Here is a 17,764-nt window from a genome sequence, read left to right on the forward strand (position 1 = left end):
TAGATTGCTTTTCTCCTAACAACTTTGCTAGTACCACTTGCACTAAGAGTAGAAGTTTTTATTTTGAAGAGGAAAGGCAATGTTGAAGTTGGTGCTATTTACTTGGGGCATGGACAGCCTGACTCTAAATGCCTCAAAGAAAGGCATAAAAAAGAATGAAGGAAAGACACTGAATGAAAGACAGGGTGCAAAAACAATTAATGTCCATGCAGTAATATCTAATGCTTCACCTTAAAAAACGGAGGTGATTCTTCCTTTCATCCCATTTTTCTGTCATCCTTCTGATCTCCTGACTCCTTGTTTTGAGGGTCCACAGTTCAGACTTGTACACTCATTCTGAGGATCCACTGTTTCTCTGGTTTCCAAAGGGATACAAGCTCTGAGTTCTAAGCAGCTAAGCTTCCTGAACTTTTGGAGTATAACCTGTTTATAAACAAATAACTGCTCTAGGGCATTTATGTGCTCATTATAAACTAATCTGATCATAAAACAGAGTGCCTCTTAAGCAGCTCTTTCTTAGCCTAATTGTATTTATGCATATACTTGAAAATTGTAATTGTGTCTATGCACATATTCATTCAGTTCTCTAATTCAGCAAAACCTATACCATTGTCCTAAGGATGCAAGGTATCACTCTGCTGGAAATGTAGCTCTACTTCACATTTAAAATACAAGTTTCAATATTAAATAATTTCCTATTCAAAAAAATTATTTTCTATCTGTTCCTAATCCTTCACTGAATTGAAATTCTCCTGAGTTATTCCACTAAGGCAGAGATTGGGATATCACTGCTAGTTCACACTGGATTTGTTCAGTCTGTTTTGCATCCATGAAAGTTGTTTTTGGTGATAATGGTTGTGTAATGATGTGTGGAAATTTTGTGAGAAATATTTCCCCTTCTTTATTCTTCAAGTATTTTAATGTGTATGACAAGCAATATAAATTTTGTAGCTATGTTTTTGATTTCAGTGTTTAGTGGCTATCAGTAAGTTATAATTTTATTAATAAGTTTCACTATAAAATGGACCATGCAGGTGATCGAGGAAACATCTCAACATCTTCTAGACCAGCCTCTACATCAGGAAAATCAGAGCTGTCCTCTAAACACAGCAGATCACTTAAACCTGATGGACGTATGAGCCGGACTACTGCTGATCAGAAGAAGCCAAGGGGCACAGAAGGTTTATCTGCTAGTGAATCCCTCATCTTAAAATCTGATGCTGCAAAGTTGAGGTCAGATTCCCACAGTAGGTCACTGTCCCCCAACCATAACACCTTGCAGACATTGAAATCTGATGGGAGGATGTCTTCTAGCTCCAGAGCTGAATCCCCAGGACCAGGTTCTCGCTTGTCATCTCCTAAGCCAAAGACTCTCCCAGCCAATAGGTCTAGCCCATCCGGTGCTAGTTCTCCACGCTCCTCCTCACCACATGATAAAAATCTACCTCAAAAAAGCACTGCTCCTGTTAAGACAAAACTTGATCCTCCTCGTGAACGTTCCAAATCAGACTCTTATACACTTGATCCAGATACCCTCCGCAAGAAGAAAATGCCCCTCACAGAACCTTTGAGGGGACGGTCAACGTCACCAAAACCAAAATCAGTACCAAAGGATTCTAAAGATTCCCCTGGATCTGAAAATAGAGCTCCCTCTCCCCATGTGGTACAGGAAAACCTCCACAGTGAGGTGGTCGAAGTCTGCACCTCAAGTACGTTAAAAACAAATAGTCTAACAGACAGCACCTGTGATGACAGCAGTGAATTTAAGAGTGTGGATGAAGGTTCAAATAAAGTTCATTTTAGCATTGGAAAAGCACCGCTGAAAGATGAACAGGAAATGAGAGCATCCCCCAAAATAAGTCGGAAATGTGCAAATAGACACACCAGGCCCAAAAAAGAAAAGTCAAGTTTTCTCTTCAAAGGAGAGGGATCCAAGCCTTTAGAACCAGCGAAGCAAGCTATGTCTCCTTCTGTGGCCGAATGTGCCAGAGCCGTGTTCGCATCGTTCCTCTGGCATGAAGGCATAGTACATGATGCAATGGCTTGTTCTTCTTTCCTGAAGTTCCATCCTGAACTTTCCAAAGAGCATGCTCCTATAAGGAGTAGTTTAAATAGCCAACAGCCTACAGAGGAAAAAGAAACCAAGTTAAAAAATAGACACTCATTAGAAATATCATCTGCACTGAATATGTTTAATATTGCACCCCATGGACCAGATATATCTAAGATGGGTAGTATCAACAAAAACAAGGTGTTGTCCATGCTTAAGGAACCACCTCTGCATGAAAAATGTGAGGATGGGAAAACCGAGAGCACTTTTGAAATGTCCATGCATCATACAATGAAGTCTAAATCTCCTCTTCCCTTAACTTTGCAACATTTAGTGGCTTTTTGGGAAGACATCTCTTTGGCTACTATCAAAGCTGCTTCCCAGAATATGATTTTTCCAAGTCCTGGTTCCTGTGCAGTTCTTAAAAAGAAAGAATGTGAGAAAGAGAATAAGAAGGCCAAAAAGGAAAAAAAGAAAAAAGAAAAGGCAGAAGTTAGGCCCAGGGGTAATTTGTTTGGAGAGATGGCCCAGCTGGCAGTGGGAGGACCAGAGAAAGATACCATCTGTGAACTCTGTGGGGAGTCACATCCGTACCCGGTGACCTATCACATGAGACAAGCCCACCCAGGTAAAGGATACTGTCCAATGTACATAAAAGTACTTTTTTCTTTAATGAATGGGATCACTTCATTTGAGCTGTTCTATGAATTATATCAAAGGATAGAAAGTTTATAGTATCTTAGAACGTCATTTTTAAAGTACATTATCCATACAGGGTTTTGTGAAAAACAGATAAAAGAAATTCTAACAGTATGATGGCCAGGTCATTTAGTGCTATTTTACTTTCCTGTAGCATGTTTCAAAAAATTTTATGTGTTACACAAAGGGTGCCGTTAAGGTGTCTGTCTCACACAATAGAAACAATGGCATGACCGTACCCACAGGCCATCTCCTTTTATTTTAGTATTTTCCTGTTCACAATTGCAGACTAAATTAGATTATACTGATTTTTGTAGGCTGCTTCCTATGAAAGTGACATTGATTGATAAGAAGACTGCATTTTCAGTAAATGTAAGGATTTCTGTAACATTGATCAATAGTCCAAATTCACCTAGTACAAATTTGGTTAATTTTTTTCTTTGTCTACATATTATACCTCGAATGTTTTATCAATATGTGATTTCTGAAAATATATCATTGTTATAGAACTGTTATACTTGTTTTGTCTCATTTTATTGACATAATTAAGTATATCTAAATGTACCTGTATCCTATCTTTTTTTTAATCATTCTGAATAGAAACTAAGTATCTCTAATATTTTGGGCATCATTTAATTGATTGCTTTTGATCAGGTAACCTATTTTTCTGATATAGTTAGTAGCCTGAAAATCAGGTGTCTACTTGAGTATTTTGCTTTCTTTGAGACGGTCAATCTGTCATTAATGTACGAGTAGTAAGGATTAAACTATTAAGGCCACTTCGAGTGTTAAATATTTATTTTTGTTATTGTTTCAAGGTTGTGGCCGGTATGCTGGTGGACAAGGATATAATAGTATTGGGCATTTTTGTGGAGGATGGGCTGGTAACTGTGGTGATGGTGGCATAGGAGGAAGCACGTGGTACCTGGTATGTGATCGTTGTAGAGAAAAATACCTCCGTGAAAAACAGGCTGCTGCAAGGGAGAAGGTATTTGATTCCATTCGGAGCTATACTTTTAATGATATGGATACACTTTATAAAAATCGCATTTTGTGATCTTATTATTACGTCAGATAATTCCACATAGTTGATATTAAAGATCAGCTTCTACAGTGGAAATCATGTATAAATTTAATATTTGTACTAAGTCACCTGTTCATAAGTTTAAAAAATAGCTATATATTGGAATAACACTAGATAATTAACCTGTGCTACATACGCCTTATTGACAAATATGTGTTGTACCTCTTCATTATTGTCTGTTACTCTCTACATATACAGACCCTTCCTTTTCACCTTCCTTCTCTTTTCTCTTCCTCTTTTTTTGACTCCTTTATTTTCCTATTTCATATCTATTCTCTCTTTTCCTTATTCACCTTAGTGGCATACCTAACCAAAAAATTTTGCTGAATAACACACTAAGATGATTTACTCTTTTTAAAATGAATTATTTTTAGATTTAACTGGTTAGGTATTATATTTTTCTGAAGAAAGTAAGGAAGCATAGTTTGTGTTTGATACAAAATAGTCTCACTCAGCCCAGGACAAATATGAAGTAAATGTTGTCTTTTATAATCTTATTATTTTAAAATAGTTTTACAAGTGTTCAATAATTTTTAATGGGAAACTCAAAATACTTAGCTTAGGAAACCAAGGATTTTAATGTAAGTCAGGAAGGATCACTTTGATTTTTTTCTTTGCCAGGTCAAACAATCCAGGAGGAAACCAATGCAAGTCAAGACCCCCCGTGCCTTGCCCACCATGGAAGCTCACCAAGTGATTAAAGCCAACGCACTCTTCCTGCTGTCCCTGAGCAGCGCAGCAGAACCAAGCATTCTGTGTTACCATCCTGCAAAGCCGTTCCAATCTCAGTTGCCCAGCGTGAAAGAAGGCATTTCTGAGGATCTGCCTGTGAAAATGCCCTGTCTCTACCTGCAGACATTAGCTAGGTAATAAAATTTTGGTTTTTCTTTTTTTTAATCACCTGTGGATTAACGGTGATTGTTTACTGACCTACACTTCATTAGATGTGGTACTATAAAGAAACTTCCAGGCATTTGTTTGAGTTTCCTTGACTGACATACGACTTTATGGTAATAGGTATTTTAAAAACTATAAAAATGCTTCATCAATTTGCATTGTTACGAATAAAAAATATGTCTTAGAAAATAAGACTGTAGCTATCTTTTACTCTTTGGTAGGCTGACTTCAGTCTGTTAGTGGGAAATGCTGAAGTAGAAAGAAAGTGATGTTTCCTGTAGCAGACTTTTATTTTGTAAATTATTCATTCTGTTAGCATTTAAATGAGTACCAGTATTAAATTAGCACCAGTATTGTGCTAATGAATGAATGAGTATAACAAAAAAAAGGTCCTGAATGAATGAATATAACAAAATCCTGGCTTCTGTGTACTCATACTCCGATGTCAAGTCAGGCATGTCAGTGAAACATTTGAAATGCTGTGTGAGAAGTGCTACAATAGAAGCATGTATGTAGGGTGTTAGGATTTTGAGACGGTCTGTTCACAGGATCCTTAACTCTGGTGTCTTGAGGTGCGTCCTGTGACATCCTCCAGATGTTTTCTTAAACCCCTTCTCCTTACACTCCTTTAGCATTTCTGTTCTTCCCTGCCATTGTCCCATTTCCTCCTTGAGAGTTGGTCCATTTCTGAAACATTGGTGGGGTGCCCTTCAAAGTCTGTTGGGCAACAAATACTAAGCCCTGTAAGGTCAGCAAAAGGTTAATTGGTTTCTGTATCAATCTATTTAACAACAATTTTTAACATTCAATCTATTTAACATTCAGTTTTTTGAATGTGCGGTATATTAACGTCCAGAAGTAAAGATAGAGGGTAGCTACCCTTCTCTAAGTAAGTTCATGTAACCCTGTGAGGGTACCCATCTCCCCCGGGATGGGAGGTTCTTGGCCTCTCTAACCCCAAAGAATGGAGAAAGGGGGGTTGGAGGCGCGGTGACTTTGCCTTTCAAATAAATATCGTGGACCCAAAGAGTTTTGTTGAAAAGTGATTTATTAGACAAAGAGAGAAAGAAGACCACTCCCACGCTGTCATGGGAGGGGACCCCAGAGAGGGAAATCCTATAGGTAAGGAGCAGCTGAAGTTTTAACCCTTGAATTATTCCCTCCCCATTCATGTTCTCGTCCAATGAGAGAAGTTCTTTCAAACTTCCTCTGGAGAAATTGATCTTTGACATCAGATTGGCTACTTGGTACACAACTCTTTGAGTTACAGAGTCCCGTCCTCCCAGAGCTTTTGGCGGATTTTGGGACAAAAGAGCCCCTCCTGGCTTTCCCTACCTGGCCCAGGCACCCGAAAATCAGACAATTTTATATTTGAAACCCTTCTGGTCCCCGGATGGAGGCGTGGAGGTGCTGCTCAAAGGAAATACCAGCATTTGAAACCATGCCCCTCATGGACCTGGGAAAAGAAGTCCCTTATTCGCATAGAAGTAAAGGCATTCTCAGAAAAATGCAGGTAAAGTTTTAATGAAACGACCCAGCAGCTAAGACTTAGAGAGGAAAGTTGAGATTCCTGACTCCAAAGGAAGGAAGGAAGGTTAAGGGTCATGGTTTCTCAGCACCCCGGGCAGGGTTTATCATACAGAGGAAGATGTGTGTATGTTGGGCATTGATCTGACAGCCATATAGTTTCAGAAAGATAGTTCCTTTCCCTTTACCCTTCCTTCAGTTGATCAGAATTTTATAGTTTCTTTATTATTTGCACTATGTAAATATTGTTACTCTTACCAAATAGTATCTGATGATGACATTTTGTATTATATAACTTTTTGTTTTCCATGGAGTGTTATTTTTTAAAAGTGTTAGTTTTTCCATGTCTAGGTCAATCTTCCCATGATGTACAAAAGCTCTGTCAAATGTTCCCAGTAAGTAACTTATCTCTTAAAAGAAAAAAAAACGAAAAGGAAAGGAAAAAAGAAAAGTATGATGTAGGATGCTGTTAGAGCATAAAAGATGGGGAGTATCTGAATCTTCCCAAGGAAATCAGGAAAGCCTTCCCAGAGGGTCTGACCCTTTAGTAGAATCTTAAAGGATAAATGGAAATCTATCAGGCAGGTGCTGGGAAGAAAGCAACTCTTGGGAGAATAACCTAGGTGAGCAAAGACACAAATCTCATTACACATTTGAGGAATCATGGGGTTGGTAAAGCGCTGGCTACTGAAGGAAATATGTGAAAGGCCATTCAAAGTGGTTAACCCAAGTAATGTTGGGCCCTGTAGCCCAGATTAAGATTGCATTTTATCCCATGAACAGAGGAAACTGGAAGGATTTTAAACAGAAATAAATGAACTGGTTTGCAATTAAAAGATCACTGTGGAATATGGAAGCTCATGTGGAGACTAGATAAAAGTGTGTTACTGGAGGTAAAGAGAAACCTGTTAATAATCTATTTTCGAATATTGGACTTGAATGGTGCAGCCTATACTTTCAGATATTATGCACTGACACTCCAAAACAGCCTTTCATATGCCAAAATCAGATTTTTTTCGTCAGCTGACAAATGAAGATATCCAGGTATTGCCTGCTGACATGGCTTGCCAACCAACAGTTCCATTTTGGAAAGTATCCTCTTTGTTAGCGGAGTTGTATGGTTTTTAAAATTTAATGCTTACTATTGCAGTAAAATGAATAAGCAACAAAAATGAAAATATGAGACTAAGTACACATGAGACTGAGGTGGAAATCATCAGGTATGCCAAATACAACAGATCTTTAGTGTGAGTCACACCACTCAGTGGACTTACGTTAGCAACTGTTCATTCATTTTGAAAAGGAAAGAATCAAACTGTAAAACGTGAAAAATGCTAACTTAGCATAATTATAGATTTTTTTTTTTTTTTAGCTCTCTGGGGAATGGGCACCCACTCCACCCTGAGCCACAGACTTCATATATCTAATATTTTTTGAATATGATCTTATATATGTTCCTACCCAAAAAGTAACTGCCTATATTTCAGTGATCTGTACAAGAAATAATAAGCATGAACCAAGGCGGTGGTGATGGGGAATGAGAAGAGAGAATGACTGTGAGAGGAAACCTAGTATCATGGGCTTGAAAGATGGCGATGGTTGAGGGCTAAGCCTAGGACAGCACTGGAAATATTTTATCTTAAGCACCTGGATAGTTGGTGGGATCATTCACCAAAAGAATGGAAGATGGAAAAGTTCTCAGAAGGAAAATTAGTTCAATTTTGATTTTGAAACGTTTGTGGTACCTGGAATATCAATGAATAAAATTATCAGACTTGTATTTTCACCTGCCTACATCTATGATTATTTTAACACTTTGCCTTTAATTATGATTTACATGTGCTGCTTTTCCTGTCATGAAGGAGATTAAAAATGGAGGGAATCTGTATGGCCATCATACTTTTAAGTTATTGGGTTTGATTTAATGCAGGCATCATCATGAAAATTTTGTGGGCTATCAAGATGACAACCTATTCCAGGATGAAATGAGATATCTACGTTCAACATCTGTACCTGCCCCGTATATATCAGTAACTCCTGATGCAAGTCCTAACGTATTTGAGGAGCCAGAGAGCAATATGAAGTCTATGCCACCAAGGTATTTTAGTTCTCTCCTGTCTGTTGAATAGCTAGTGTTTGGTGGAAGAAAGACTTTGAACTAGAAAAGAGGCCTGTAGAAGTTCTTTAATACATCTGTGAGTCAGCTCTGCTAACTCTTGAAGCAGTAAGGAAAAGCATACATGTTCATGACTAAGGTAAGGTCCTTAAGGGGAAAGGCAGACTAGTTGGAGAGAAGAGATCAGTTTAATGAAGGAATTAAAGATTACATTATATGATCCGACTTAATGCTGTAGTAAATCAGAGTAGAGAAGGGTTACTTTGAGTTTTCTTGGGAGCAGTGTCACCGAAAATAAATCTTAAACTTCTTGGATTATTGTTTCCAGTTGAAATTGGAAATCTTATAGATAATTCTATTTTCTACAACTGTGTACTGAATTAGAGCAAGTCTGAGGTTCCAGGGAGTGCTAATACAGAAATGAGATGACACCCAACTAGGTAGAATAATCCCTGGTATAGAATATTAAATAAATCTCCATTTATATCTGGGAGGGGAATAAAACCTGTCAAATATGATAAGAAAGGAAATCTAGGGAAATCTGCTCCTACTTTATCAGAACGAACAACAGAATGAAACAGAGCTGCCCACTTTAAGTATTAGCAAAATAAAAATAAATAGTATGTAATGTAAACGTCAGAGAAAAAACCCAATATGAAAGAAAACTCACCTTAAAGAAAAGAAGAAAATTCCCTGAGTACTATGTAGTACTTGCAAATTTGATAATGGTGTAAATTTAATCAAATGAAAGTTCAAATGTAAGACACATAAAAAGCTAAGAGGAACAGAGTGAAGACCAAATCAACACCATCATAAAACTAGTAAATTAATTAGAAATGTTTAGAGCAACAAATTGAATTATTGACATAAATTTGAGATTTATGTCAGGTTTGAGATCATCACAATGAGCAAAAAAAAAAGGACAGAGATTATAGCAATGAGAGCAAAGATGACAGATATGAGAAACAGGGCAATAAGAATAACTACTGTCTTTGAAGCAGAAAAACCAACAAATACCATTAAAACCTTGCTTAAGCTATACTATTTTTTTAAATCCTCAAAAAAGTACTGAATTTCCAGATTTTAAGAAAATTTTTATAAGTAACTAAAGAAAATACCTTGAGTTAGCAAAACTCCAAGAAATAAAAAAGGCATTTCCAAGTACCTGAGCAGAGATAAACAAGTCATCTTGCAAAAGCAGTTAGGTTGTGAATTTAAGCTTCTATATAGCAACTCTGAGTTAAAGAAAAAGTGAAACAATGTCTCCAGAGCTCCAAAAGAAAGAAAACATTACCTTTGAAGTTTTATCCAATGTCAGGCGCACTCAAATATAAAAGCTCTTGAAAACATTATGATTTTCTTAAAAAGCACAGCTCTTTCACAAAATCCATGATTAATTGTATGTTAGTCAAATGAATCAAATGACTAATGAGAAGCATAGTTTTAAAGACTATGCAGTATATAGTGAAAATGTAATGGAACCAAAGCCTGGAAGTACAATGTTTACAAAATCCTAAAGAAAAGAAACTGTGACCTAAGGATTTTATATTCAGTTAGGTTGAAACATTCTGAAACATACAATAATCCAGGAAATAACGGCATTTTTGAGTTACTGAAAAAACATCTTGACAAACTCAAGTTATTTAAAAAAGTGATGGGCCGGGCGTGGTGGCTCACGCCTGTAATCCCAGCACTTTGGGAGGCCGAGGCGGGTGGATCACGAGGTCAAGAGATCAAGACCATCCTGGTCAACAAGGTGAAACCCCGTCTCTACTAAAAATACAAAAATTAGCTGGGCATGGTGGTGTGCGCCTGTAGTCCCAGCTACTCGGGAGGCTGAGGCAGGAGAATTGCTTGAACCCAGGAGGCGGAGGTTGCGGTGAGCTGAGATCGCACCATTGCACTCCAGCCTGGGTAATGAGCAAAACTCCGTCTCAAAAAAAAAAAAAAAAAAGTGATGAGGGCCAGGCATATTGCCTCACCTATAAATCCCAGTTCTTTGGGAGGCTGAGGCGGGAGGATTACTTGAGGCAAGGAGTTGGAGATCAGCCTGAGCAACATAGCAAGAGCCTGTCTCTACCAAAAAAAAAAAAAAAAATCAAAAATTAGCCAGGTGTGATGACACATAACTGCAGGCCTACCTACGGTGGAGGCTGAAGCAAGAGGATGGCTTCAGCCTAGGGTTTTGAGGTTACAGTGAGCTATGATTGTGCCACTGCACTCTAGCCTTGGTGACAGAGCAAGACCCCATCTGTTTAAAAAAAAAAAAAAAGTTGATGAATAAATGAATTTATTAAATCTGTGGTTCTCAACTTGGGGTAATATTTGCCTCCCTTTTGACATCTGGCAATGTTTGGAAATACCTTTGTTTGTCACAGCTGGGCTAGTTGGGTGGACATCCTAGTGAGTAGAGGCCAGGGATGTTGCTAACCATCGTACAGGAGGCAAGACAGCCCCTGCAGCAATGGCCCAGGGTAGCCATTGAATTGAAGATGTCATCTTTTGCTTTCTTTGGATTTTCTCGTGTTGCTTGAATTCTTTCACAGGCATTATTATTTTTGTAAGAACAGTCACTTTTTAAATTTGTGTAATGATTTTTTTTAAGTTAGTAGGAAACTTCATCTGAAAACAAGAAGTATCAGTGCTTTATAGTAACACCATCTATAAAGTGAATTAAATTAATGTTTCCCTATATTCTAGTCATCCTGGAACCAAACAGCCTATACTAACATCCAGGGACATTTACTGTCAATCAGTTATGTACAGTATTTATAGTCTATTCAAACAAGAATATATGTAAGCTTAGAGAAGTGGTGAGTAAAGAAAACACCCAGGCAGTGCAGTTAGCCACCTATTAGAAAATAGACAACTTTGCCAAGATACACAGGATTTCTGACATGGTTTGAACAATGGAAAGTACTCCAGAACCCAAGGCGAGCAAAAATATTCCAATTTGAACTGAGGTGACAGAAAAAGGAGCTCATGAAAAGAATAGTTTCTAAATTTGTTTTAGAGAAATGAGAAGGGATTTCTCTATTTTATAAAATGTCTCAATAAAGGAAATTATATAGCTCTCAGTAACTGTTTACATGTTTTTATGTTGTTTCAATAAATAGAAAAGCTGTTAGTTTACTTAAACCCGAATAAAACCATTAAGTTATTTTATAGAGTGCAAGTATAATACAACACTTATGCCAAAAATCAGTTTATTACTTCTCATTACACCTTGATGCAGCCATTCTCTGTGGGCTTTGGGCAGCATTTCCCAGGAGAGAGAAACCTAACAGAACACTGAAGTACCAAAAGAAAACTTTGGAACCAAATTTTACTTTCTATTTTATTAGGTTTTCATGTGTACATATCCTTTTTCTTTCTATTTGGTGCACTTATGATCATATCTACCTGTTTTTCCTGAATGTTATGACACATGAACTCCACTCCAATGCTTTTGATTTTAAAAGGATCTTAGAAGCCTTTTTCTTCATTTTCATTTAAAATGCAAAGTAGATTTAAGAAAACCACAAGTTTTAAGATACAATGCTGAAATCAGTCAAAATGTTACTGCATTTGAAAGATCAAATTATGATTTAAAGAGAGATTGTCAATTTGGCTTTGATTTTGTTTCTCCGCATGAAACTGATTCACATATTTGCCTACATTATTATAAGTATAGTTACATTTCATTCAGTTCTTCTGAGTTTGTATCTGTCCTCTTGTTCCATCTACAGTTTAGAAACCAGTCCCATAACTGATACTGATCTTGCAAAGAGAACTGTCTTCCAAAGATCATACTCAGTTGTTGCTTCTGAATATGATAAACAGCACTCCATTTTACCTGCACGAGTTAAAGCCATTCCTAGAAGAAGAGTTAACAGTGGAGACACTGGTAAGTATGAGGACAAAAAAGAATATTGAGTGATCTATTACAGATAAAAAAGAAAATGGTTTTATCTGCAGATAATTTTTAAATTTTAATTTTTGAAGGAAAAGGCATAGGATAATTTCTAATGTATGACTGACATTCCTTCTGTGTGACACAGCTATGAATGTACATCTCTAAATTGTGCATCTCAGTTGAAGGGAAATCTGGAGATCATTCAGTGATTGTTCAAGAATAAATTGACCTTTACCATCTTACTTGTTAGGTATCTAAGCCAAATGTTACAACCATTATCCCTTTCACTAAACTTTTGTGGACCAGGAATTCCAATGATGTACACATTCACAGTTCTCTCTCCACCCCAAAAGAAGCTTATAACTCTTGTAGCTGTCATCATTCTAAGTAGATAATAAAACTTTGGGGATATGAATAGCCCTTAATCAGTTAAAAAAGAAAAGAAAAAAGAGAGAGAGTTACATGATCTGATCTGGACCAGTTGGTTTCAATAGCCCCAAATTGGGGCTGAGGATTCTACCTCAAGAATTATTAAAGAAACCCAAGAAAAACAGGATAATACAGTGATAAATGATCAGATAGATCACTTGCTAAAAGGAAGCTTTGGCCTAAAAATTATAGTCAGATGATTAAGTATCTTATTGCAGACTTCTAAGGAAAAATGCCCAGCAATTTGTAGGTTCATTCAATAAATATTTTTTACTTCCTATTGAGACATGTTTCTTACAAAGCCATCTTTTAGAAAGTGATGCACGTAAGATATAGATTGCATTTAAAGAGAATATGAATCACTTAGCTTTCAGAGTATTTTAGAAATGTAAACTTTAGATTTAGCTCTGAATTCAAAACTCACCTGTACAACTTAATGGCTGTATGATTTTCAGAGGGTAACATACTTAATCTTTCTGAGCCTTGATTTCTTCCTCAGTAGAAGCTGAAATTGTTATGATTTATGTCATGTGCAAAAAACAAAAAGCAACAACAAAGGCTCTAAAGCGAATGTGCTAGATACTATTATTAAATATATATGCACTGCATATGAAATTAATAATTTTCTTTTTCTTTAATAGAAGTTGGTTCTTCCCTCTTGAGACATCCGTCTCCTGAGCTTTCTCGGCTAATCTCAGCCCACAGCTCTCTTTCTAAAGGAGAACGAAATTTCCAGTGGCCAGTTTTAGCTTTTGTTATACAACATCATGATCTAGAAGGTCTTGAAATAGCAATGAAACAGGCCCTAAGGAAATCTGCTTGTCGAGTTTTTGCTATGGAGGTATGAGTACATTAATGAAATTACTGATTCATGCATTTAATGATGCCACTTTTTTACCAACAGAAATTGTGTGAAATTAAAAAACATTAGCCAATTAAAAGCATCAAGTGTTCATATAAAATTAGACTCTAAGGTTTATGAATATAAACAAATTTAGAATTTCATATTTAAGCACTCTAAAGAAATGTATTTCTATATTGCTTTACTATTTGAATTTTGAGGTTATCTATTTTTAAAAGCTTTTTGCACTCAGCATCTCATTTTATTAGAATGAAATGACAGAGTAATCATAAATTGACCAGTGATTACTTCTCTGGGCCTTCGTTCTCTGGAAATAGTAGAATTACTGTATATCAGAGGCCTATATATAGTAAATATTTTTATTGAGTATGATAAATAACCTACCATAAGTAAATGTTTGCTTGTGCAGAGCTTGAGATACACTTTGTATTCATCCAAATGCAAGTGGGAAAAAATGTGCTTGAATAAATTAATATTAAAAAGAATTTTTGAAGTAAAAAGTGGTTTGAAAAGGTATTTTTGTAATATATTTTAGAAATTATTTTCTCTATTATTTTTTAAATTAAAACACCCAAGTATTAACTGTTTCAAGTTCTGTGTGCTTTCAGTGAAATAAAGGTCAGATTTTTAAGGAGCCAAGCATGGTAGCCCATGCTTATAATCCTAGCACTTTGGGAAGCCAAGAAGGGAGGATCACTTGAAACCAAGAGTTTGAGACCAGCCTGGGAAACATCATGAGACCTCATTTCTGAAAAAAAAAAAAAAAAAAAAAAAAAAAAGTTTTAAAATCAGCTGTGCTTGGTGGTATGTGCCCGTAGACCCAGCTACTTGGGAGGCTGAGGTGGGAGGATCACTGTGCCTGAATGATGGAGGCTGCAGTGAGCCATGATCACACCACTGTATTCCAACCTGGGGGACAGAGCAAGACACTGTCTCTTAAAAAGAAAAAAAAAAAAAAAAGTAAAACTGTAAGGTATTACTTTTTTTAATTTAAAAAAAGAAATTTTCTAGTATCTTTCTTTGAACCCTTTATCCATGGAGGTACTTTGTTTCTGAGTACTTTTTTATTTTATTTTTATCTTGAACTCATTTAACTGTTACTTATTCAGGCTTTCAACTGGCTTCTGTGTAATGTCATCCAAACCACGTCTCTCCATGATATTCTGTGGCATTTTGTGGCATCACTGACTCCTGCACCAGTGGAACCAGAGGAAGAAGAAGATGAAGAAAACAAAACAAACAAAGAAAATTCAGAACAAGTAAATGAGATTTTTAATTTGTTTTGATAGTATATTTTTTATAGAAACTGGCACTGTATCTTCATATAGTCTAATTTGCATGCAATCATTCGCAGATCTAACTAACTTGAAAGCAAAAAGAATATTTTAGTGCTATGGGCAAAGTATTAATAATACTTAAGGAAAGTTTTGTCTCTAGCAGAAATGCTGACAGTTACATCTGATTTCTCACTAAACACCATTTATAAAGCGATCAACTGGATGATATATACTATTACCATACAATATATGATAGATAAACAGCAGCATTATTACCTAGAGATTCAATCTCATTTTCAACATTTTTATAAAATTGAATGGTAAAAATGATACTCTTCAGGAACATGCAATTCAAAGATGCTTGTTTAGCTTGAAGAGACCTGGATTTTATAAAAAGCACCCCTATATAACAGACAGAGCATTGAACTAAGGCACTAGGAGCCTGAGTTCAGCCTCATTTCTATCCTGTTGTAGTTGTATGACTTGTAGGCCTCAGTTTCCATGACTGTAAAATGAAAGAGTAATCTAGGTGGCATTTATCATATTTCCAAGCACTCTGAAATTATGTGAATGACATTTTAGGATAATTTTCAAGGATATCAAGCATCATTATCATAGTCAAATTCTTAAAAGTCACAAGGAAACAAGATATCATGAGCAAGAACTACCAAAAGCAATAGGCAGCAGAAATAGATCCTCAGCAGTTTCAGTGGTTGTGATTATCTATGTAAATGTAGAATAATGTGTTTAATATGCTTAAAGAAATAAGTGAGAAACTTTATGAGAAGAAATTTTAAGAAGAAATAGAATGACAGATTTGGTGAAGAACTAAAGAAAACATGTAAAAATTAATATAAGTATATTTTTTAAAAAACAATCAGTTTTAAGATTTTATAGCATGTCAGTGAAGAAATTGGTTAAATATAAGAGACCTGCAGAAATTATCTAGAATTCAGCACGGAAAACAAGCAAATAAAAAAATACAAGTTGCTAAGAATAATGAAGGGTAAAATGATGTATAACACTTACCTAATTGGAGTCCCAGAAGGGGAAGATAGAATGGAAGAGAGACACTATTTAAGAGTTAATACTTGAGAATTTCCCAGAATTGATTACGGATAACAACCCATTGAGTCAAGAGGCCCAGTAAACCCCAACCAGAATAAATACAAATAATGGTGAGCAAATTATAGTGAATTAGCTGAACACCAAGAACAAAGAAAGAGATCTTTTAAGCAGCCACAGGAAAAAACACTACCTTTCAAAAGAGGGACAGTGAGAATAATAGCTTAATTTTCAATAGCAACATTACAAGTTAAAAGACTGAATTTGATTAAAAGGCTGTCAGTTGGTTATTTTCAATGTACTGAAAGAAAATACCTGTCAATTCAATTGAATGGTCTTTGAAGAACAACACCAAAGACATTTCCAGAATAAAAACTGAGAGAAATGGCTATGGAGTGTCAGTGAAGAGAAAAGAAAGTGTAAATATGAGGATATATCTTAAAAAATATTGACTATGTAAAAAGCAATGATATGTCATGGTGATCTACAAAATGGTAAAAGACCAATTCTATATATGTATCTACCTAATAGTATAACCTTAAAAATATTAAGAAACAATTGACAGACTGCAAGGAAAAATAGGACAGTCTGCAGTTACAATCTGAGATTGTCATACATCTGTAACAGCTATCTGTTCCTGCATAACCACCCCAAACCCACTGGACTAAAACCGTTGTTCGTTAGCTTACTGTCTCTGGGTTGGCAATAGCAGCAAGCCTCCACTGAGGGGAATGGCTCTTTTCTGTTTCAGTTACTTAGTGTGCTTCAAGTGGTACTCCCTGAGCTCTTTTATCCGCCAGGATGCTGCCTTGGGTTTGTTCAGATGCCAGCAGCACCCAAGAAAGAGAACACAGAAGCTGCAAAGCCAAAATGGCCAAGACTAAACACCTATATCATGCTTCTGCCACCTTCTGTTAGCCAGTGTAATTCACAAGACCAGTCAAATGCAAAGACTGAGAAATAAACACCTGTTGATGGGAAGAGCGGCAGACAATTTGCGGCTGTTTTGTGCATAGTACCATAACACTCTTGTTAGTACTGGATAGGTCAGGCAAACAAAAAGAATCAGAAAGTACACAGATTTGAATGATTGACAGTCTTGATAGAATATACAGAACATTGCTTGTAGTTGTTCACATTCTTTTCAGATACACCCAAATGTCTATGAAAATTGACTATTTACTGGGTATGTAAGACAAGTTTCAACAAACTTTAAATAATGGTTTTCTTCCTACCGTGTCCTCAGTCTTTATTGCTAGTATATAAGAATTAGATAACAAAACAAGAAAAATATTTATATGGGAATTAAATACTTCCAAATGAGTTGCATCAAATAACTATAATAGAAAATATTTTAAATGGAATGGCAATAATAGTACACCTCAAAACTTGTTGTTTGGCAGAGTTCTAGTTATAGTTATGATGAAACAGCCAGTGTCAGGATTAGTTCTCATAGTAAACAACAAAAAGCTGAGCAAAATATTTAAAACAATTGTTCATAGGCTATGAGCAGTGACCAGTACAGAGCTACAGTCCTTGAGAGAAGGAAAGTACATGAGGTAAGCCCACAATCAGAGAATGTCAGTTGTGTTGGGCAGAGATCAGTGTAGGACTATAACTTTGGGATGCAAGAAGCAGGGCACCAGTGGTACAGAGCTGCAGAAAGAAGTCTAAAATTTTTACATAAAAATATCCCTGGCGTTCTGGCCACTATTAGACTGGGCATGCAATAGCAGTAGAAATGAATTGTAAGCTAAGAACTGAACAGATTCTTAGCTTTAGAGCTGGGTTCTGAAGTTCTAGCACAACCAGAGGTGGGGTGAGTATGATGAATGCTCCTGGCATGAATACTGCATGGTCCCA

The 17,764-nt window shown here is 36.3% G+C and overlaps 1 protein-coding gene across 50 annotated transcripts in view; it reads left to right on the forward strand.

Annotated features, from left to right (window-relative positions):
* The window catches only part of MYCBP2 (MYC binding protein 2), a 286,856-nt gene that overhangs the window by 228,091 nt on the left and 41,001 nt on the right, over positions 1 to 17,764 (forward strand). For all 50 annotated transcript variants that reach the window (XM_054252281.2, XM_054252282.2, XM_054252292.2 and 47 more), the window contains 7 exons: positions 1,035 to 2,678; positions 3,568 to 3,737; positions 4,455 to 4,699; positions 8,188 to 8,355; positions 12,102 to 12,259; positions 13,339 to 13,538; positions 14,669 to 14,818. In XM_054252281.2, coding sequence (XP_054108256.1) covers positions 1,035 to 2,678; positions 3,568 to 3,737; positions 4,455 to 4,699; positions 8,188 to 8,355; positions 12,102 to 12,259; positions 13,339 to 13,538; positions 14,669 to 14,818 — 2,735 coding nt within the window. The remainder of the gene's footprint in view (positions 1 to 1,034; positions 2,679 to 3,567; positions 3,738 to 4,454; positions 4,700 to 8,187; positions 8,356 to 12,101; positions 12,260 to 13,338; positions 13,539 to 14,668; positions 14,819 to 17,764) is intronic.

The sequence above is a fragment of the Callithrix jacchus genome, chromosome 1, assembly GCF_049354715.1.
Source record: "Callithrix jacchus isolate 240 chromosome 1, calJac240_pri, whole genome shotgun sequence".
Taxonomy (NCBI): Eukaryota; Metazoa; Chordata; class Mammalia; order Primates; family Cebidae; genus Callithrix; species Callithrix jacchus.